Source organism: Ictidomys tridecemlineatus, chromosome 11 (genome assembly GCF_052094955.1).
Source record: "Ictidomys tridecemlineatus isolate mIctTri1 chromosome 11, mIctTri1.hap1, whole genome shotgun sequence".
Lineage (NCBI taxonomy): Eukaryota > Metazoa > Chordata > Mammalia > Rodentia > Sciuridae > Ictidomys > Ictidomys tridecemlineatus.
The window spans coordinates 11,134,436-11,154,858 of record NC_135487.1 but is presented as its reverse complement, the minus strand read 5'-3'; the positions used below and the strand labels follow the sequence as shown (position 1 = coordinate 11,154,858).

Here is a 20,423-nt window from a genome sequence, read left to right as displayed (position 1 = left end):
GCTCCGCGGTACAGCGCTTGCGCAGTGCTTGCCCAGCGTGCTCGAGGCCCTGGGTTCCGCCCCCAGCCCTGCAGCAACAACAAAGTGGGGGTGCTGTGGAGTCCCCAAGAGGGACAGCTTGGGACACAAAAACTAGAAGATGCCTGTCTTGGGGGGATGTGTGCTGGAGTTTTGGGACCTCCATCCCTCACCCTGCAGGGCCCAGGGACCTCCATCAGCACGCGCTGGTGGACAGCGTGGCCCCAAGCCAGAGACGGGGCCCAGGGAGACAGGAGTGCAGCTGGCGCTGGGGAGGTCTTCCTGCTCCCAGTTCGCAGCGAGGGACGTCTGCACCAGGCTTCGCCCTTGGGCTTCTACAGGTGACCAGTCCTCACAAGAGTCCTGGGACAGCTGCTGCCCTGGCCCCTCACACGAGCGGAATGGCCTGCGCTTGGCCTGCCTGCCCTCGCCTGGACAGCCGAGGGCCTCTTCCCTGGGACAGAAGTGGAGGCCTGGCACCAGGCTGCTGAGGCTCGGCAGGTGGGACTCTGGAGGCGAGGACTGGGCCGGAGCCTGGTGGGGCCCATCACCCCGAGGCCTGCGCCCTGTGGGCCAGGCTGAGGAGCCGGGAATCTGGACTTTGGGTTAATGGTTGGTGCCTAGGTTAGAGCTTGAGTGTCACCCAGGCCCCAGGAGGTCAGCCCTTTCCTCGTGGGCAGGGACCCTGGGGCCATAGTGTCTGGGACCTGGGAGCAGTGGGTGAGAAGGGTCAGGCCTGCTGGGGCCTCCCAGGGGACTCTTGCCCGGGCAGGAGTGGGCTCAGGGCTGGCCTCAGAAGGATCTCGTCAGGTCCTGGGGACACACACTCTGCACTCGGTGGACCTCCGTGGAAGTGAGTGGCAGGTTCCTCAGGGAAAGAGCCTCACAGGGGTGTCCTCTTCCGCTCCGGCCCCTGGGCTCCGCTCTCCCCAGATGGACCCAGAGTCCTTCACTTCGACTTTTCCAGACCACCCGGAGCTGTAGATTTGCCCCCCTGCATCCATAACCCCTATTGCTGATCTCTTCCTAGTCCTCCGCGTCACAGCCCCAGCCCAGTGTGGGGGCCACAGCCATGAATAAAAGTTCTTGGTAGACCATAAGCCCCGGTATCCGCCACAGGGCCAAGGCCAGACGGCAGCACCCCGCCCGTCCTCTACTGCCTCCGCCCACACTGCCCCTCAGGCTTCAGACCTCAGATGCTATGAGCATTGTGGCAAGCCAAGCCATCCCTGTCACACGCTGATGCAGGTGGCAGCTGTCCCTCACCCAGGGTTGCACATGCCCACTCACATGAGCCCCATGGAGCTGTATTTCTGTTGCACAGGCTGGGCACTGAGCCAGCGGGTGGCTGGCCCTCCGTGGGCGTTGATGCCCAAGGGAACTCTGCGGGGGCTTCTGCAGAGACGGCTGCTGTGCAGGGGGGACAGCCCAGGACCTGGGCCCGCTCCTATCACCCCAGCAGATGGCAAGTAAGGGACCTGCCCACGGCCCCAGGGTCTAAGATCAGGGCTGGTTCTAGGCCCAGCCCTGCCTCTTGCTCAGCAGGACACGGTCCAGGTGGCTGCTTTCTAGGGACTGCCGAGGCTGTCCTGGAGAAGCCACGGGAGGGGCAGGGTGGGAGCCAGTGGTTCGTCCTTCTCAGCAAGTCCCTTGCTTTGACAGTGGGCACTGCAGGCTTAGTGAGCGATTCCAGCCCTGCCCAGGTGTACTGTGTCCCCCGTGTACAGGCCAAACCTACAGACCAAGGAGACTAGAGAGTCCAACTGCCCAGCGGGCAGTGCCACTACCCAGGGGACCCTCTCCTTCCTCCAGCCTGGAATCTGGACCCAACGTGGTGGGGGGCAGGGGCTGGGAGGGGGGGAAACAGCCCAGCCTCTTCCCAAAGATTAGAGAGCAGCAGGGCTTGGCCTTGGCCACATCCTGCCCCCCAGGAGTGGGCCTGGGGGGGGGCCTCCCCAGGGGCCTCCCCGCCCCCCACCTGCCTTCCCCACAGCATGTGGGCCGCCAGTGCACTCAACAGCTAGGGCTTTATTGGCGCGGTCAACACTTGGCTGGAGGTGGTTTTCCACCTTCCTCTCCAAGGGGTTTTGGGCTGGTGGCATTTGCCACCCTACTGGGTCTGAGGGACAAGGGGAAGGGGCAGCCCCACGCTGGGCCAGGCCTGGGGCTAAGGCACCATCTTCCACCACTTGAAGTCAAAAGGCACCCGGAGGACGTTGGCACATGGGCAGAAGTCCCCGACCTCGGTGAGGTAGCAGTCGAAGTCGTCGATGAAGGTGCACGTGAGGCCCAGGGGCTCCAGCAGCAGGCGCACCTTCTCTTGCAGGCAGCAGATGCCCTTGATTTGGGGCCCAAAGGGCTTGGGGATCCCCAGGTTCATGTCCATCACGATCATGCACAGCTGTTGGAAAGACGGTCAGCAGGGTGAGCGCCTTGGAGGAGGGCCCCGCCCCGGGCCCGCAGCACACGGGGCAGGGATGGGGCAGCCGTCAGCGGCTGCGCTAGAGCAGGCTGGCAGGACCACGCCCTCCTCTCGGGCCTTCACCTGTCAACCTCAGGGACATCCCCCTTTCCACTTGGGCTTCCAGGGGCCCCGCTGTGTTTCTCAGTAGCAAGACCCGAGTTCTGCCTGGCCAGCATCAGCCCGGCCAGCTCCCCGCTCTGTGCCCGGTTCCTGCTGCCCCTGCTAGAACTCTGCCCACGTCCAGCCTGCCTGTCCACATCTGTCCACCTGTCCCACCTCAGCCCGCTCCTAGGGTTACATCAGACCCTGTTTCAGACACGACCAAGTGTGGGGTCTGCTGGATGGAGCAGGAGCCTCCCGTGACCGTCCCCACCCTGCCCCGCCGCATTGCAGTCCGACTCCAGGTGGCTGCTGCTCTGGACCCTGGGGAAGGAGGACAGGAAGACCCTACCCTAGCGCATCTTGCCCGAGGGCCGACTGCCAAGGGACCTTCTAGGGTTTGTCACTTCAGGTTGGGGAGGAAGAAGCTGAGGCCCAGGCAGCTCGCAGCCCAGAGTGTGACTCCTCACACGTGCCACGGCCTTTAGGCCCAGTCATCGTCCTGGGACCGGGTTTCTGCTGGGCGAGAAGGGCCCCATCCCGCCTCATGGACACCCTTGTCCGCTGTGCCCCGACCCTGCAGCCCTGCAGCCCAGCACCGGGTCTGGTAAGGCACCACAGCACGGGCCAGACAGGCCCTCCGCGACAGGAGGCCCAGGTGCCCCGTGGCCCTCACCATGTTGGGGAAGTAGGCCCTCGCAAGGAGTTTCGGGGTCTGCTGCTCAGACGGGATGTTTGTCAGCCGCTCCAGGCAGAAGAGCTGGGGCACGTCGATGATATCCTTCTCCCCCAGGCCCAGCTCCCTCTTCAGGATGGCTCTGTTCAGGTCGATGCACCTCTGGGGGGAGGGGGAGGCGTGAGCACCCCAGGACCCGGATGCCCACCTCCTCCTGTGCCAGAGCCGGAGCACGGCCTGAGGCACTGCCATCTTCTGATCAAGGAGGGGCAGGGCTCAGGAAAGGCCTGGGCTCCAGAGGCCAGGCTTGCAGACAGTCAGAGCTGGGACAGCTACTTGTGCACCACTGTCACGGCACCCTGGTCACTCGGCCCTGCCCAGAGGGGGGGACTTGGGCAATGCAGAGGGCAAGCAGGGGGACCCCAGGAGCTCTGCTCTTCCCGCTTCAGGGAGGGCCCTGAGCAGCCGTCCCCACCTGGGCACTTCCCTGCTTCAACCAGCTGAAGCCTGGGCATGGCCCAGGTCACCGTCCTGGAACGGTGACATAGGGCTCAGCTTCCCTCCTAGAAATGGGATACCCTCCTCGGGGGACTGGGTGTCTGGCAGGCAGTGGTTCATACTCCTGAGAGCCGAGGCCGGCTGCAGGCCGTAGCAGGAGCACGCAGAGGAGTGGGCGCGGCCTCCGCCTGCTCCCTGGGAACAGCAGGGGCTTGAGAGCAGAGCATGACCTTGGGAGGTCCCTGGGGTCAGACCCGGGTGCAACTCTCTGCCTAGTGCCCTTACTGAGCCCTGACCTCACGGAGGATGGGTTCTGCTTTCTACGCCCACCCCCAGGATCTTAGGCTCTGCACACGGTGCTCGGGCCACCCAAGGTGCTCAGTGGGAGCCGTCTGGATCCTCAGGCTTACCCAGCCCAGAGCCCCGACACTGCTGCAGAGTAAGCAGACTGTCACCTGTCCCCCCCCCCCCCTCGCCATCTTCCCATCCCGTCCACCTCCATCCCATCCCTGGGTCTGAATCTGGGTCTGAATCTGGGCCATAGCAGGGCCTGGCCACTGGCCCCAGCAGGAGTTGGTCAGGGCCAGTCCCTCTCCGGGAGGCCCGCACCTACCTCCACGTAGTCGTTCTGCCGCCTCAGGCTCTCGTCTGCCAGGAGCTGATTGATGGTCCTGGCCTTCCTTCCTGTGGGAGAGGAGATGGGAGGCCGGGAGGTGGGCAGAGCCACGGGGGACGTTCTCAGAACAGACTTCCAGTGGCCTGGGTCCTCCCCAGGGACCACCTGAGGGCTGGCCAAGCCCACGGGCAGGAAGACCCAGGCAGGACTTCAGGACAACGGAGGCCGCCCCTGGCTCGAGGCAGGGAGCCCAGCACACACAGCGGCTAGCTCCCCGGGACACCTGGGTGCTCCAAGGCCAGTGCAGCCGGCTGCCCTCCACCTGTGACCTTGACCAGGTCCAACTTCAGTCCTCAAGTTGTCTAAACGGATGCCCACCCAACCCAGGCATCAGCTCTGAGGCGACGAGGCTTGTCATGTGACGTGGTCATGTGCTATAAATGCCACCTCCTACATGACCGCGGCCAGGGAAGCCAGCGTTTCTGGTCTTCCCGCGTGGGCCCCATGCCAGCAGCATGCCCATGGTGCGAGGTGTCCCAATGGCGACCCCACCAGCTTGGGCTTCCCTGGGTCCAGAGGTGACCCAGTAAAGGCCAATCCCCTCAGAGGGCACCCGGTGAGGCTCAGCGTGGCCCTTACCATTGGCAAGAAGCTGGTCTGCTCTGATGTCCTCAAACAGGGTGGCTTCCCCGTAACCCTCCTCCTGTTTCTCCTGGAACAGCTTGTAGCAGGAGCTGGGGCTGGCTATGAGCAACCGGAAGCCCTGGAACCGAGGACGGGGTCAGAAGCTAGCACCGGCCTCCAGAACGTGTGGGGCCTGGGCTCGCTTTGGGTACTAGAGACCTAACCCAGGGTGCTCAACCCCTGAACCACAATCCCAGCCCGTTTATTCTTTATTTTTTTGGTACTGGGGAAACTCGGGGGCACTCGACCACTAGCCACATCCCCAGCCCTGTTCTGTATTTTATTTAGAGATAGGCACTAAGCAACTTGGACCCTCGCTTTTGCTGAGGCTGGTTTTGAACTCATGATCCTCCCGAGCCACTGGAATCATAGGTCTGGCTCCGTGTTTTATTTTGAGACGGGTTTCACCAAGTTGCTTAGGGCCTTGCTAGGTTGCCGGGACTGGCCTCAGACTTGCGATCCTCCTGCCTCAGCCTCTTGAGGGGCTGGGGTTATAGGTGTGTGTCACCGTCCCACACACCTTTTTGTCACTCTTGGTATCTATGGGGACGAAGCCCATGAACTCATCCACGTGGCCAGTCATGAGCCAGTCGGAGAAGAGCTCTACCGGTGCCTGGACCTGCTGGGCACAGAGGAAGTCTTGGAGAGTCCTACTCATGGCCCGGCCCTGTGCGCTAGGAGAACAATGGAGAGAACAGTCCTTAAGAGGCATGGCCCAGGGTGGCCGGCCCCTGCTGGCCGACAGTTGGGCTGCTTTGACCATCTGGTGGTGGTGGCCTGTCCGTAGGGGACGGGCTGGTTAAGAACCCTCTGGTTTGACCACCTCAGGACTGAGCCAGCCTTCTACATGGGGACCTCCCAGTTTTGGACTAGTGGCCACCAAGAAGCCCAGCCATGTTCTGTGGAAGAACTTCCTGCGGAGCCGACGGGCTGGGCGAACTTAATTTGCTCCAACTTAAACCCTGGAATTCTCGAACGAACAGTTGTTTTTCTAGTCTCCTCCATGAACCAGCTACCCCGACACCCCGACACCTCACTGCAGGTTAGGAGATGGGCCAGAGCCGTCAGCCTGCCCAGGGTGTGAATAGTGGGGGGGGGCAGTGAACCCCAGGGCCTCCCCTAGTTTTGAGGCACCTGGCCACCTCCCGGCCTCTTGGCTCACCTGGGGTAAAAGCTGCTGCCAATGAGCACCCTGCCTAAGGGGTACTCCTTCCCGTGGGCTTTGACTGGTGGGGACACCATCAGGTTCCCAATGGAATCCAGGCTGGCCACCCTGTGGTCCTCGGTGCGTCGGATCATATAGCCAATACCAGGGCTCTAGGAGGAGGCCGAGCAGGGGACATCAGGAGGGGCTGGCCATGAGCCCTCGCCTTAACCTAGGCCAACAGGTCGACTCCCACGTACCCTCCCCAGAGGCCACCTGCACCCCCCCCCTTGGCGCCCCATTACGCCAGGACAGGCGCCAGGCCGAGAGGTGGACTGTGATCGGCCGACCAAGCCCCTCACCAGGGAGTATTTCATGGGGAAGTCTTCAAGATGGACGGCCCGGGGGGTGTCGAGGATGAAGGAGACCGTCCTGTGGGGACCCTGGGTGTAGCAGAAGGCCATCTCATCCTGGAAGACACGAAGAGGTCCAGGGATCATCTCATCCCATCGGTGGCTCTCCTGCCCGGTCCAGCTGGACGGCCACAGCCCCTGGGTAGGGGCCACAGCCCCTGGGTGTGGGCCACCTCCAGAGGCGCACGGGAGAACCCCCTTCCTCCCGCTAACTTCTGCTCGACACCCAGCTCAGTGCCCTCCTGGAGGCTTTCCCTGCCACGTTCTGCTGTTCAGAGCTCAGCCGTCGATTCCTCCTCTGCCCCCCAGCGTCTCCTCCCACCCCTCGGCAGTGCCTCCCAGCCCCCCTCCTCCCGAGACCCGTTCCCACATCTCAGCCAGCGCGCTTCCCCCCACCCCAGCGGTGCTCTGCACTGAGCCACACCCCCAGCCCTTACTCATATTGAGATGGGGGCCTCGCTGCTACCTCAGCCTCCCAAGTCACTGGGAGCACGGGTACATGCTCCGGCGCCTGGCTCGACTGGGGTCTGAGACACAATCGGCCTTTCACCGGACTCAGACCTTCCAACGCCCCCGTCCGACTCTGCATTTGGTTCTGTTCTCTACCCAAGTCCCTGGTGCAGAGCAGTCGGAGGTCAGCAAGAGCTCCGCCAGGTGGTGACCACGCAGCCCCACCGTATACCCCCGGTCAGGCTGCACCTCAGCCCCTCCTCCGCCCGCAGGGCCAGCTCCTCGACTCCTTGAGCTTCATTTGAGGGTCTCCCGACTACCTAAGCTGGCCGATTTGAGCCAGGAACTCCCATTCCCAGCTTTAGTGCTCCAGCCTTGCTGGAGCAGGGTGGGGGCGGCGGCCGGACCCGTCACGTCCCACCTCTGAACTTGGGGTGGTTCACCCAGCACGTGGCGGTTCCTGGAGTGTGTGGAGCGGAATGATGTCCAGAACCAAAGCCGAGCCGGCCCTGGCCCTGCTGCTGTGCCAGGTCGGGTCCACCTGGACCCAGGCCCTGAGCGGAGGGCACCGGGACCCTCAGGCACCTGGGGGCGGGTGGCCTGTGCTCCGCAGTGGGATGCCAGCTCCATCCCTTAGCAGCTCTGGCTGGAGCACAGTGGGCACGGCCCTCCCCCCAGTGCTGCTGAGGCACTACCCAGGCGGGGCGTTACCTGGAGCCATCGGCCTAGGCGGTTGGGGTCCTCGTAGACCGGGGCCACCTGGCTGTCGCTCTTCTCGCTCAGCTCCGTCACCGTGTTCACAAAGCCTTGCAGCTGCAGCTCTCTGCCACAGGAGAGAAGCTGGTTCTGGAAGTCCTTTGAGGCTCTGGCCCAGGGAGGGGGAGAGGGCCTCCTGCCCGTGAAGCCAACAGGACCAGCCACACAGGCGGCCTAGCTTGGGGCCCACCCTGCCCAGGACCTGCCAGGGGCAGCCGCTGCCCCATGTCTGCCCCAGGTCATACTCCACACGTGCCCTCCCGCCCCCGCCTGGGGCTTCCCACTCAGTCCACTCAAAGTCTTCCCTACGGGGGCGGCACGTGTCCCCAAGAAGCTGGGTGGTGGCCTCGATGGCCTCGAGGTGGCCAGTGAGGTCGTCCTGTGTGTGGGAATTCAACCCTGGGATCTCGGCGCCATCCAGCCCAGCACAAGGCTCATGGGCCCAGGGCAGACACCCTCCCCTGGAGGACAGTGACCACCGAGGTTGGCCGTCCTGTACACAACAGTTAGACCATCTGCAAAGTCACAAATTCCAGTGACAAGAGGCAAGCAGGCCACCTCCCTTCATGGTATCCAGTGTGAGAAAGCCGGTTCTCAGCAGCTGTGTTGGGGTCTGGTGCACCCCCAGGCTCTTCCGGCTGTCCCTGCCCTTCCCCTTACCTGTTCTCTCCTGGATCCTGGGACCACTCACTGTCCCTAGAACATGTCTGTCCCTTCCTTTCCTCGACAGCATTTGACGGCACCTGAAATCACACTGCCTGGCCCCTCCCCAAATCGGGGGGACGGACTCCCTGGTACACTGCTTACCCTAACCTTGGGGACGGATACCCACGGTGACCATCTGTAGGACGAGGCGCCCACGTACCAGGGGTCACTGCAGCATAGCCATCTTGCCATCTTTACCCTGCGTACACAGGGGCTCTGGTTGTAAGGGTGCCAGCCAGGCAGCCCCGGGCCCTTACCTGCACAGGTAGACCTCCAGGGGCATCTGGGTGCTGGGGGTGAAGATGCAGGGAGCCACCCGGAACACGACGGTGTCTTTGTATATCGGGATCTCGGGAATCAACTGCAACACAAGAGGGGGGTCCAGGTGCCGGCCAGGTTCCAGGTCTCGGCCTCCCCCTCCCAGTCTGACCCCTAGCTTGTCACAGGGCCCCAGCTCTACTGCCACGCCGCGGCGCCTCCTGGGTCTTCTGCCTCCACGTGGCCCAGCCCAGGGGCTCCCGTCTACCGGCAGCGTACCAGGTCTTGGGACTCTTCCACCAGGGAGACGGAGAAGGAAACGAGGCCTGAGAAGCTGGCAGACGGGAACTCTGTGGCTTCCACGTAGAAGGTCTCCTTCCGGAGAGTCTCCAGGGGGCCCAGGGCGTGGCAGTGCCAGCCAAGCCCCAGCACCAGCTGATAGGCACAGGAGTCTTCTGAGAGAGACAAGTGGGGGCCATCATTGGAGCAGCCTGGCGCTGTCACATCGAGAGCCTAGGGTACCTGCTCACTCCAGGAGGGTGGGTGGGGGCAGCAGGCTTGTCCATCCCCTGTTTAGGGCTTCAGGTCAGGGACAGCCCGTGTTCTTAGGACGGTTATGCCCTTGGGAGACCTCGGATGTGGCAGGAACTGGGCACTCGGGTGAAGATATTCAGTTCAGGGGCAAAGACTCAGCAGGTGCACCCACACTTGGACCCAGGGATCCAACTTCAGCTAGAACATCACCCAAAGTCCCCGGGGCCTGCTGTCACGTGCACCGATAACACAGTAGTAAGGATCTTATTGGCAGGATACTGGGTGCAAGTGTAGGTGGCAGCTGCACCGAGGGTCAGACGGCAACGTGGGAGGGTCAGCGAGCAGCACCTCTGAGATGGACTGCATCTCCAGGGTCCTGGTGGCCACCCACGCAAAGCCCACTTCCTTCTAGTTTAAGGTCATTAAGAACGAAACCACAGTGGAGACCCAAAGGCAGGGGACAACAAGCCGGGGTTGCCTCCGGTCAGCTGGATGCCAACGTTTTCCTCCTCTAGCAGCAGATGAACCCGAGCCAAGGCCCCTTGGCTCCCCCACCCGACTCCTCTCAGGCTGTAACCACTGTCATGTGGCAGATGTGGTCCCGTTGATGACCGTTCCTGGGTCAAGCCACTGGGTGGATCCTCTCTAGGAGATCCCAGCTGGACTTACCTTGGCCATGGTGCCCTCCTGGGGTCTCCTGCACCCCCATACCACCTGCCCTGGTCTCCGGCTCCTTCAGAGCGTGTGTTAGTGGCCGCTGCTAGGCCTGGCAGCCCAGGTCAGGTGCTGCCCTGGTTCCCTGGCCTCCTGTCTGGGTAGTGGCCTCCGTGCCCTTCAACAGGCCCTGCAGGTCTGCGGCAGCACCCTGCCAGCAGCCAGGTGCCATCTGGAGGCCCAGCCTCAAGCCTCCTGCTGCTGGCCTCGAGGGCACTGGGCAGCCCTCGTGTGCAGAGTCCTGCTTCTAGGCTGTCCGGCTTGACCAGCACTGGGCCAGGACTTGTGGGGCAAGCTGGACAAAGCAGCCATCCCCCAGGAGCCCCACAACCCCCCCTACAACCTCAGCCTCATGGCTGCCACAGAGCCTGCTGCAGAGTCCCCAATGCCACCAGCCAGCCAACTGCTGCTGCAGGGCTGAGGCCTTCTGCCCAGGACCCGGGTTCCCTGTGGCTGTGCCACCAGGGGGCAATTTGCTACAAGATAGGGAAATAAGGGGGCCACCCCTTGCCACAAAGCCCCGACGGGAGGCGTCAGTCCTGTGCCTGGCTCCCCCGGGGCCTTCTGTCACCTCCAGCTGTTTAAGCAGAGTTGACATTCCAAGCAGGCTGGGGGGCAACTCGACGTTGGAGGGTTTGCTTAACACGCAGGGGCCCTGGGGTCCAGCCCCAGCACCACAAAACAGACCACATGCCAAGAGTGTGACCGGTTGCTGACCGACAGGCTCATGGGTGGCCTCACCGTCCTTTGGGGCAGGTGCTCATCATCCCTCTTCAGCAGGCCCAGCAGAGCCACACTCCTGTCACCTAGAAGCCCTTCCTGCCCTCAGCTCTTGCAGCATGGTGCTCAGCTCCCCGTCTCCCTGTCACCCTAGATCCCAGCTGGCTTCATTCCAGCCCTTCCCCCATCCCTGGCTGTCCCTCTGCCCCAACCAGCTTTCAGAGCTGGATCTCAGGGCACAGGTGGTCAGCTCCCCAGCAGCACCGGTGATTGGACCATGGGTGCTCTTCCCACTGAGCCACACCACCAGCCTTCCCCCACCCCCCACCTGAGATGGGGGGGTCACTAAGTTGCTGAGGCTGGACTCGGACTTGCCATCCTCCCGCCTCAGCCCGAGCTGCTGGGATCACAGGTGTGCGCTATGGGGCCTGTTCTGTTGGCCGGCCACGGACGGCCGGGCCTGGAGCTGGGTGGGTAGCCTCTTCCCTTGGGCACGTCTAGCCATTTCTCGTTCAGGGTTTCAGTACCTTTGAAGCACAGCCAGCAGGCCATGCCACCCCCCCACACACAGTCTACCACCTCCTCGTCCTCCCCGGATCGCTCCAGAACCGGCTGCCACTACTGTTGCTGCCCTTGGTACTGGACACCGTAGACCGGGACATCCAGACATCTTGGTCTCTTTTGACCTAATTTCAATGATCTTGACCTCTACCACCCGAGGTGCCCATGACGGTGGGCACAGCCCAGGCTACAAGCCACCTGCAAGACGATGTGACACCTGGTCTTTTCAGTCAGTCCACTCTCCCACCCCAGCTCCACACCTTCCCCCGCCAACGCCCACCTTCCACCCTGGCTCCCCCAGAGCCCAGGCGCCCCCTCCTCTCCTCACTGCCAGCTCCCACGCTTTCAGGCGACTTTTCTGGAAAGGGAAGTAGTGGCCCCGGCTGGGCTCACTCCAGTATCTGAGCAGCTGGAGAAGCCACTACACTGAAAAGTCTCATTTTAGGAGGGGACCAAGCCTCAGAGCAGCCTCGGCACCACCAGGCCACACCCCCCCACTCCCGCGGTTTCCTCTCCCGCTCCCGAGGCCCGAGCATCACGGCTCCCGGAGTCCTCTGCTCCCAGGGGACTCCCACCCGCCCACTGTGCCCACCTCAGGGCTTCAGACGACCCTCTCTGAGCAAGCCCCTCCCCAGTTACGCCACGGCATCGCTCTCCAAGGAAAGCGCCTGCCTGCTCCCGCCCACTCCCACGCCACCATTTTTGTGTTTCGCAGTGTTGGGGACGGAACCCAGGGCCTCCCACGTGCCAGGCCCGGGCTCCGCCCGAGAGCTACATCCTCAGTCCTCAGGGTCCCTCGAGGTCACTAATGCTCTACGATTGGCTCTGGCCTCTTGGTCCAGTTGATCATTACCTTCCTCAAAGTCTGGAAGCTGGGTCCTCGGCCCTTTTTATCTCGAGATGGGGTCTCACCGAGTTACCAAGGCTGACCTGCTGCAGAGCCAAGGCCCCTTTGCTCCCCCAGCACAGTCGAGAACAGACGAAACCGACCCAGTCAGCCAGAACCTGTACTTCTCCCACTAGGCCCCGGAGTGGCGGGGTTACAGGCACGCACCTCCACAGCCCTCCCCGTCTCGATTCTCCAGTTAGCATTCTGAGCAAGAAAAAAACAGGCGGCCCTGACCCATGTGATAAGCAGGCTACACGGGTCAGGGTCTCCCGAGTGGCCTCTACTTGGCATGGCCTCGCCATCTCCCAGCTGTCCATATTTGGTGGCCTCACAGGGCCAGACCCAGACCTTCAGGTTTCTAAGGCTCACCGCAGCCAAGGCGCAAAGGGCCCCCCAGCCCGGGCTGCTTTTTTAGCGGGTCCAGCTGTGCACTCCGGCCTGCGGAGGCACTGGAGCCCAGGCCCCAGGGAAGAGGTGAGGCTGCTCTCCAACGCCAGCCAGAGCTGGTCCCCTCCGAGGATGGCCAGGTCACATACCCCAGGGACCCGCCTGCCTGCTGAAGCTAACCGTGGCTTTAAAGGAAGGTGCCTGTGGCCCGCACCTGCAGAGCCAGAGCTCCATCTCCACCGGAGAACGAGCAACCGACCCAGTCAGCAAAGTCACACCCAGTCGAGGGTCTCTTGCTGGAGCTGGACGTGTCCAGCAGCTAAGCCAGCAGCCCCCAGCCCCTTCTCCACAGGATGGGGCATGCTACCCGCCTCCCAGGGAGGGGACAGCAGATGGCATGTTGGTTGGGATGTGGGTGCCTCGAAACTACCACTCTGGCTTCTTGGCCTCTGAATTCTGCAACTTTGGTACAGTGGGGTCTGGGCTAAGGATTCTGGCAGGAGTCACGGGGGGAGATGTTCTCCACCCACTGTAAGGCCCTCCACCAGCTGAGCCGCGTTTCTTCTCTCCTGGCTACGAGGATCCTGCACAGCAGGTGACATCACCCCATTTTACAGGTGGGACAAGTAGCTCGGGGGTGCCTAACTCATCCAGGTGTGTCAGCTTGTTCTGTTGTGAACACGACACCCGGAGAATCCCAGGGACACCAGCTGGACCCAGCAGCCCCCGTCTGCCACTCTAAGTCTCCATCCGGCAGGGCTCTCCAGGGACCGGGCTGGAGGCGTGTGCACGGCTCACCCCAGCACGCACAGAGCGTGGCCGAGTAAGATCCCATGCCAGACACTCACTCTGGGGCCGGTAGACCCTCGTCTTCTCTGCCTCTTCCTTGGAGGTGTGGAGGATCAGCTTGTAGTTCTTCAAGATGCAGCTGGGGCCTTGGACGGTCAGACTCATCTGTGAGAGCTTCCTTATTTCTGGACAAGAGACAAGACAAAGGTTCAGGCCAGCACCACAGGGATGGAGAAGCGGGGTTGGGGGCTTGTGTGGAGGACCCCTGGGGACCCGCTGCCTCCTGCCGGGCAGCAGGCCCCCCGAGCCGGTACCCCGACTCTGCTGCTTGCTTCCTGCGTGGCCATCAGCAGGTCACCCACCCCTGGCACACTATTAAGAATTGCGTTTACCCCATGGTCCCCCAACTTGGGGAATGGGGCCCGGCATGGTCAGTCGGGCAAGGACTCGTGTCCAGCTTCCGTGTGAACCACGGTGTCCGTTCCACCTCTGATCTGGAAGCCTGGTCACAACAAGGCAGGCTGAGACCCGAGACGGCCTTTGCCTCCGTCGGGCGGTGCTCGGGGCCCAGGCTCTAGGAGGCCTGTGAGCAAGAAGCTCCCGCACCCCTTTGACGCCTTAATCTTCCTGGCCACCTTGTGAGGCAGCCGGACATCCCCACGCCACAGTCGGCTGAACAAGATCAGGGACGTGGCATCGACACCTGTGTCCTCCCCAGGGGACCCCGAGGCCGCCTCCTGCTCAACCCAGACTCTAGGCCCCCTGCGTTGGGTGCTGGGATGGAGCAGGCCGGAGGACGCTCCCCCAGAGCCACGCCCCAGCCACGGCAAAGACCACCCAGAGCGGGGCCATCAGCACAGAATCTCCATTTGTTCAGGGACAGCAGGGCCAGAGGATGACGGCGGCGGTGGCGGTCATACCGTCTGAGAACACCTTGGACTTGTCCGTGATCTGGCTCATGTTGGCGGGGCTGCAGTTCACGAGCAGGATGGCTCCCCATCCGTTGGGGCCCCAGACCCATTTTTTCTGGGAACAACAGAAATGCCAGCTCAGGAGGCCGCCTCGTAAGACCCTCTGCTTCTCAGAGGCCACTGGCCATCAGTGGGCAGGGCCAGGCCTTCCTCCAGGGTCCTGGGGACCTCTGGGGCAGTGCGAGGAAGAGCACCTGCCGGAGCAGGAAGGCAACAGGACAAGTGGACCCAGAGGGAGGGACAAGTGGACCCAGAGGGAGGCGTTAGCTAGTGACAGCTATTGGTCACAAGTCCCCTCCTTTCAGTTTCCGGGGAAGGAGGCACAGAGGCAAATTGATGGTGGCAGCTAGCCCTGGTCTAGTTGACCACGCAACCTGGCTGGGCAGCAAGCCTCGGGGTGGAGGACATTTTTTTGGGAGGGGAGGGGGCGGGTACCAGGGATTGAACTTGGGGGCACTCGACCACGGAGCCCCAGCCCCAGCTTGATTGAACGGACTAGAAACTATCAGTTCTGACTCTGGTGGGGCCATCTGACCCTTTGTGGATGTTCAAGGTCACATAAAGTGGCCCTGGAGGCCAGACCTGGCTCAGGGGCCCTTGTCCCAACCAGCCTCACCTTAGCCTGCTTGTCACTCGGCACTTCGAGCTGTCCGTCGCGATAGATGTCCGCCTCCAGGTTCACCTCTGCAAGGCAAGGGCGGGGTCTCGGCTCAGGGCTGGTTCTGGGGCTGTCCAGCCCCCCCCCCCACAGCAGGCAGGAGCAGAAGGGTCCTCCGTGGAGGGCCGCTTCTCAGGAGCCCACGCCCTCCCGCGTCTCCCCGGCTCCTGGGAGCTCTCAAAGCCAGCCCACCAGTCAGGGTACCTCGACGTCCCTCTCGGCTCCACCCAGGGGGTTCCCACCTGGAAGGCACATGGAACCTCCCTCCCCTTCTGGAAAGGTCTCTGCACCCTGACAGAGCTCGGTGCACAATCCTGGGCCCCTTGAGAACTTCCTGCTCTCGCCCCTTCGCACGCTGCTGGCCACCCTGGGGCTTTACCAGCTCTGTCCCTACATTTTGTACTGAAATGCTGTTTCTCAGCTGGAGCGTCAGGGCCACGGGCAGAGGCTCTGCACACATGTGCTCGAGGACTAAATGCCTGCTCCAAACTCGACTACCCTGGGGACACAGCATGCAGGACAGAGGCCCCTCTTCTTGGAACTTGGTGTACAGCTGGCGCAGAGCACCGACACCTCCTGAATCCAATGGTGACACGTGCCGTGGGAACAGCAGGGGGCAGGGACAAGGGAAGCTCAGTTTGGGGCGACAGGGGGCACTTCTAACTTTCCGAGAACAGAAGGAGGCGAGAAAAGGATCCTGTTATCTGGGGTAAAGCCATTAGAGGGAATAGGAAGCAAGTTCAAGGCGGCAAGTGCAAGGGTCAGGGACGCCAACGTGCCTACCACAGGTTGGGCAGGGAGAGAGAGGCCAGAGGTGGCGTGGGGCCCCCCCACGGAGGTTTGTGGGCCCTAAGAGCCTTTGATGCGAGTAGCACGGAACCATCTGGAAGCCCGGAACCGAGAGGACATCATCCGACATCCCCTGAAAGATGGGCCGCTCTGTCTAGATCAAGACTAGACCCAAAGGAGGGCAAGAGACAGCAGGAAGCCCACTGGAGACGCGGGCAGGGGGCCGGGCCAGAGAGGAGGGCGGCTTGGGCCAGCGTGACAGCTCGGGAGGGGGGAGTTGCTGGCTCCCGGCCACACTTAGGGGACACCACCGAGACTCAAAACGACTCGGGCGAGGAAGGGTAAGGGTTACCAAGGTCACCGGCCGGAACAGCGGAAGGGGCGGCTCCCACCCACTGCGGGGCGCACTAGGAACAGGTTTGGGGAATAGAGGAAGGAAGGAAAGTCCCTTTAGTTTGGGCTCCACTAAGTCACACACCCAGGAAGCTGTTGGGTAGATCACCTCCCAGTGGGGTTTGGGAGAAGCCAGGCGCGAGCCAGTGTGGAGAGGGGTCTGCCCGTTGGAGCCCAGGGCTCTCCAGTGGTCAGCTGGAGGGTGAGGGGCTGAGCCAAGGGGCCCGAAAAGGAACCGGTGGGGGGAAGCCCAGGGGTGGGGTCGCCGAGAGGGGTCAGGAGGAGGAGAAGCTGCCGTATGGACTGCGGCCACCAGGGCAGGGCAGAGGAAGGTGGACCTGACCAGGTGGAGCCAAGTTGTTAGTCTCACTTGGGCAGCGGGAGAGGCCTGGGTTTTGAACAGATTCAAGAAAAAGGGAGGAGAAGTGAAGGAGCCGTTGAGGGTTCCCAAGGAGCCCAATGGTGGCGGGCGAGTGGCAAGTTATCAGAACCCCGTCCGAGAGCGTAGAGGGAGAGTTAGCCCCTGGGCTGATGGGGACGACACCCAGGAGGGAGGGGCACCTTCCACTTCAGTGGGGATTGCTGATGGAATGTTCTGGAATGGAGGCAGGGACCCAGTGAGACGAGACAGATCAGCTCAGGGCCAGACACGTCAATGGTAGCAGGGGAAGGAAGCAGGGGCCAGGCGCCAGGAGGTGGGCGGATGACAGTAACACGTAGCAACCCTGGTTGCTTCTATTCTCGGAAGACTTGGTCATCCGTGAGGGAGGACGGGGGACAGCTGACCGAGCTGGCGGAGGGGCGGCGGGAATCTGAGTGAATCCCTTCCCCACCGACCGACCCCAGGGCTTCTCGCTGCGGGAGGCCCCTCTCGGCTCTGCCCACACCTGCTTTCTGGGGGCTCCCCTGGGAGGAACTCACCGATGCCAGTGAGGTACAGCAGAGCCGTGGCCATGGGGACCTCTTCGTTGGGATGATAGTAAGAGACCAGCACCTGGGGAGACAGCGCCCAGGAGCCATGGAGCACTGGGGACAGGAGCCCAGCCCTCCGCCAGGGAGCAGACCCAGGCAAGGATTCGCCCTTGGCCCCAGGGCTCGATTCCCAGCCTCCAGCGCCTGGCCGTGAGCTGGCCCAGGGCCAGAGCCCCTCCAGCCGTTTCTGCACTCGGGCTCACGTCCACCATCCAGGTGGGTCCCTAACCCAGGGACAGCGGGATGAGACCTGCTGTAGCGCTGGGCAGAGGGAACAGCAGAGGTCCAGGCTGCCAGGCCCAGAGCTCAACACTGGGCCCCGCCCCCCAGGGTCCCTCCCGTTACGCCATGAGGTGGGCAGCAGCCAGCGTTGACGGCAATGGCTCAGCTGACCACTCGAGAGGCCGCGGAGACCCCGGGCCGCGGTGGGAATCGGAACTCCATGCGTCCCGTGTCTCAGCCTCTGCTTCCGAGGGACATTTACACTTTAGACACCAGCCCTTTACCCCCCGCCGTGAGCCCATCCCCTGAACCAGGGACCCAACCATCAGAGCCTCGTCACCCACTCCTGTTCCCCAACGGCAGGGCCAGTCCCAAGGCCAAGCGTTTCTCTGCTGCCCACTCCTGATGGGGCAGAGAGTGGCCTTCAGGTGGGGTGGGCCCAGCTGGGACGCCGAGGCCTCCGGTGGTAGCCAGGAGGTGCTCGGACATTCTCCTAGGGAATGGCCTGCCCGGGCGGGGGGCATAGGTGGGCATCTGCACTGCCCAGGGTCATCACCAGAGCATTGCCAAACTGCAGCAGGGTCTGGGCTGCGTGACCCCAGGCCTGGGCCACTTCAAGGGCCTCTCCCTAGCTCCGCACTGGGATCAGCTGGGCCCGGGGATCTGGAGGCCGTCTCCACCCAACTGGACTGGGGGGTGTGGCCTGGTGTGGGGTGCTCCCTGCCACGGGGCACCACGCCCTCCCGGGGCCCATGAGGAGGCCCATGCATGTTTTATGAGGCAGGGGTGGACCTCCCCAGCAGGGAGATGGCTTGTGGGGGACAAGAACTTGAGCTCAAATCCCGGTCTACCCCACCCCCTACTCGTGCTACTGACATCAGGTGCGCCCTCCGCGGCTTCAGTTTCCTCACCTGGAGGGCTCCCGCAGCAGCCCCCTCCGGTTCTTTGCCAGCATCAAGATCAGGTGTGCGCGGCGCGGGCGTCAGGGTGCGGGCTCCCAGGAGGAGAGCCCAGGGGTGGTGCAGGCCCACCCCCGGGCGCTGCCCCAGGCTCACCTTGTCCTCGTCCACGGACGCGCTGGGCGATACCATCCTCACCAGCACGTGCGAGGTATCCAACAGCGACCGGCAGATCACGGCGTCCTCCTTCCCCGAAATCACTGTGCCCGCCACGTCCACCAAGACCCGCGGAGAGGCGCGGACGGTGAAGCTCTGGCAGTTCTTGGGGGCACACCTGGTGGGCCCAACAGGGCGACAGACTTTAGGACGAGAGAGACTGCCTCAGCCAAAAGGCAGCAGGCGCCGTGGGGCGGCCCCCGGGCCCTCCGTCCTGGAGGTACTGGGCCAGGGCCCAGTTACCCCCCTTCTCTGACGAGCAGCAGCCAGACCCCACCAGCCCACTGACGCCCCCCTGACGCCCCCCTGACGCCCCGGAGCTATCCAACGAGGTTTTATTTATAAGTCCCAAGGGGAAGGGCGTTTGTTCGAACCCAAGGGATCCCCAGAGGGGAAGGGACAGGGCGTGGGAAGACCTCGCTGGGCTGCAAGGAGCCACCTCCCCACCGAGGCTCCCTCGCCTACGGCTCATGGCCACCTGAGGGGACACCCAGCCACAGCAGCCAGAGGCTGACGGGGAGGGCCTCTAGAGACCCGAGTCCTCGCGTGAGGCAGGGCTAGACAGGGAAGCCACCCCTGACCCCTGTGGAGGCCTCGCTGCCTCACCTACTGATGTCCAGGCTGATCTCCGTGCCCAGCACACAAATGGCATGGGCAGGGGTGTCCAGGGTCAGGTGGACAGTGCTCTGGAAGGCAGTGGCACGGCACTCCATGCTGACCACCCTCAGGCCCACACGGCGACCACCCCTCAGCCCAGTGGCCGCAGGTGCCCGGGGTGCTGGCCCGGCCCTCCCCTGTTATAGGCTCGGGCCCCGGCCCGCCCCCTTGTTAAGGGGTGGGGAGGCCTCCGAGGCTGGCCAGGTGTGACCGGTTTCTCTCCTGAGGCTTCCCGGAGGCTGAGGGCTGCCGAGGGGCAGGTGGCCCGAGGCCCCTCATCACTGGGACGTGAGCAGCCCGTGCCCGTGGGCGCTGCGGGCCCGTGGGCGGGGGAGGCGGCTGGGTGCTTAGCCATCTGGCCCGCAGCTGGAAAAGGGGGCTGGGGGGGCTGGTGCCTGCAGCACCCAGCTGGACCCTCTGGGGCAAGGACCCACAGGGCAGTTAGGGGCGTGGCCAGGATGGCCGCTCGCTCTGGGTACTGGCTCTGGTGGGCGTCTTTCCTGGATATTGATAGGGAGCCTGGTGACTTCCTGTGTGGGTGCAGCTCCGGGTCACGGTGGCTGAGACCCGACCTATCATCTAAGCGGTTTCAACTCTGCCTGGCAGGGGCTGGGGTGGGGCACGTGTGGTGGACCCAGCCAGTGTCCGGGCAGGGCAGGGCGGGGTGGGGTGGTGGTGGCCAGCCGCTGTTCGCAGAGCCACAGCGAAACACTAGAGGGATTCTTATGATGTAGATTTCAACCTTGCGAAAGTCGATTCTTCATGTTCTCATCAGGAAAAACGACAAACTTGTGAGGTGCCAGCAGCGTAGTCAGTTTGACTGACATTCCGTAACGTATCCGTAGGTGAAGCCTCCAGTTTGCTCCAATCAATAGGATCCGTCACTTGAAGGAAGGGGTAGGGAGTCTTGCTGCTGCATGGGGAAGGTCCCCAGCTGATTTCAAAACAGGGTTCACTTTATGTCTTAAGTTTGGGATATGCTTGTGTGTGTGTGTGTGCACGCGTGTGTGTGTGTGCGTGTGTGTGTGCGTGTGTGTGTGTGCGTGTGTGTGTGTGCGTGTGCGTGTGTGTGTGCATGTGTGTGTGTGTGCGTGTGTGTGTGTGCGTGTGTGTGTGTGTGCGTGTGCGTGTGTGTGTGCATGTGTGCGTGTGTGTGTGTGCGTGTGCGTGTGTGTGTGTGTGTGAGCGAGCGTGTGCTGGGGATTGAACCGGGCCGCTGGGCTCTACCGCTGAGCCACGCCCCCAACCCCGACCTCAGCCTGATCCAGCTG

General features: G+C 63.1%; 1 protein-coding gene across 1 annotated transcript; it reads right to left on the bottom strand.

The window, feature by feature from the left end:
- Positions 1-2,049: 2,049 nt before the first annotated feature.
- Positions 2,050-19,979, bottom strand: Padi6 (peptidyl arginine deiminase 6). Its single transcript, XM_078027748.1, has 17 exons — positions 19,895-19,979; positions 19,102-19,273; positions 18,436-18,613; positions 17,108-17,180; positions 14,963-15,030; positions 14,296-14,401; positions 13,429-13,560; positions 9,061-9,233; positions 8,781-8,884; positions 7,774-7,885; positions 6,562-6,669; positions 6,218-6,372; positions 5,576-5,729; positions 5,011-5,134; positions 4,369-4,439; positions 3,258-3,419; positions 2,050-2,419 (listed from the first exon to the last, which is right to left on the bottom strand). The coding sequence occupies exons 1-17, from the start codon at positions 19,977-19,979 to the stop codon at positions 2,186-2,188; spliced, it is 2,211 nt and encodes a 736-aa protein (XP_077883874.1). The 3' UTR covers positions 2,050-2,185.
- Between the last annotated feature and the right edge of the window lie 444 nt (positions 19,980-20,423).

Coding starts and splice junctions, on each gene's coding strand:
- Padi6 (XM_078027748.1), bottom strand. CDS start 19,979: ATGTCAGTCAAACTGACTACGCTGCTGGCACCTCACAAGTTTGTCGTT. Junction 8,885..9,060: donor TGGAAGAGTCCCAAGACCTG/GTACGCTGCCGG, acceptor CTTGTGTTGCAG/TTGATTCCCGAGATCCCGAT. Junction 7,886..8,780: donor CTGGAGGTCTACCTGTGCAG/GTAAGGGCCCGG, acceptor CTCCTGTGGCAG/AGAGCTGCAGCTGCAAGGCT.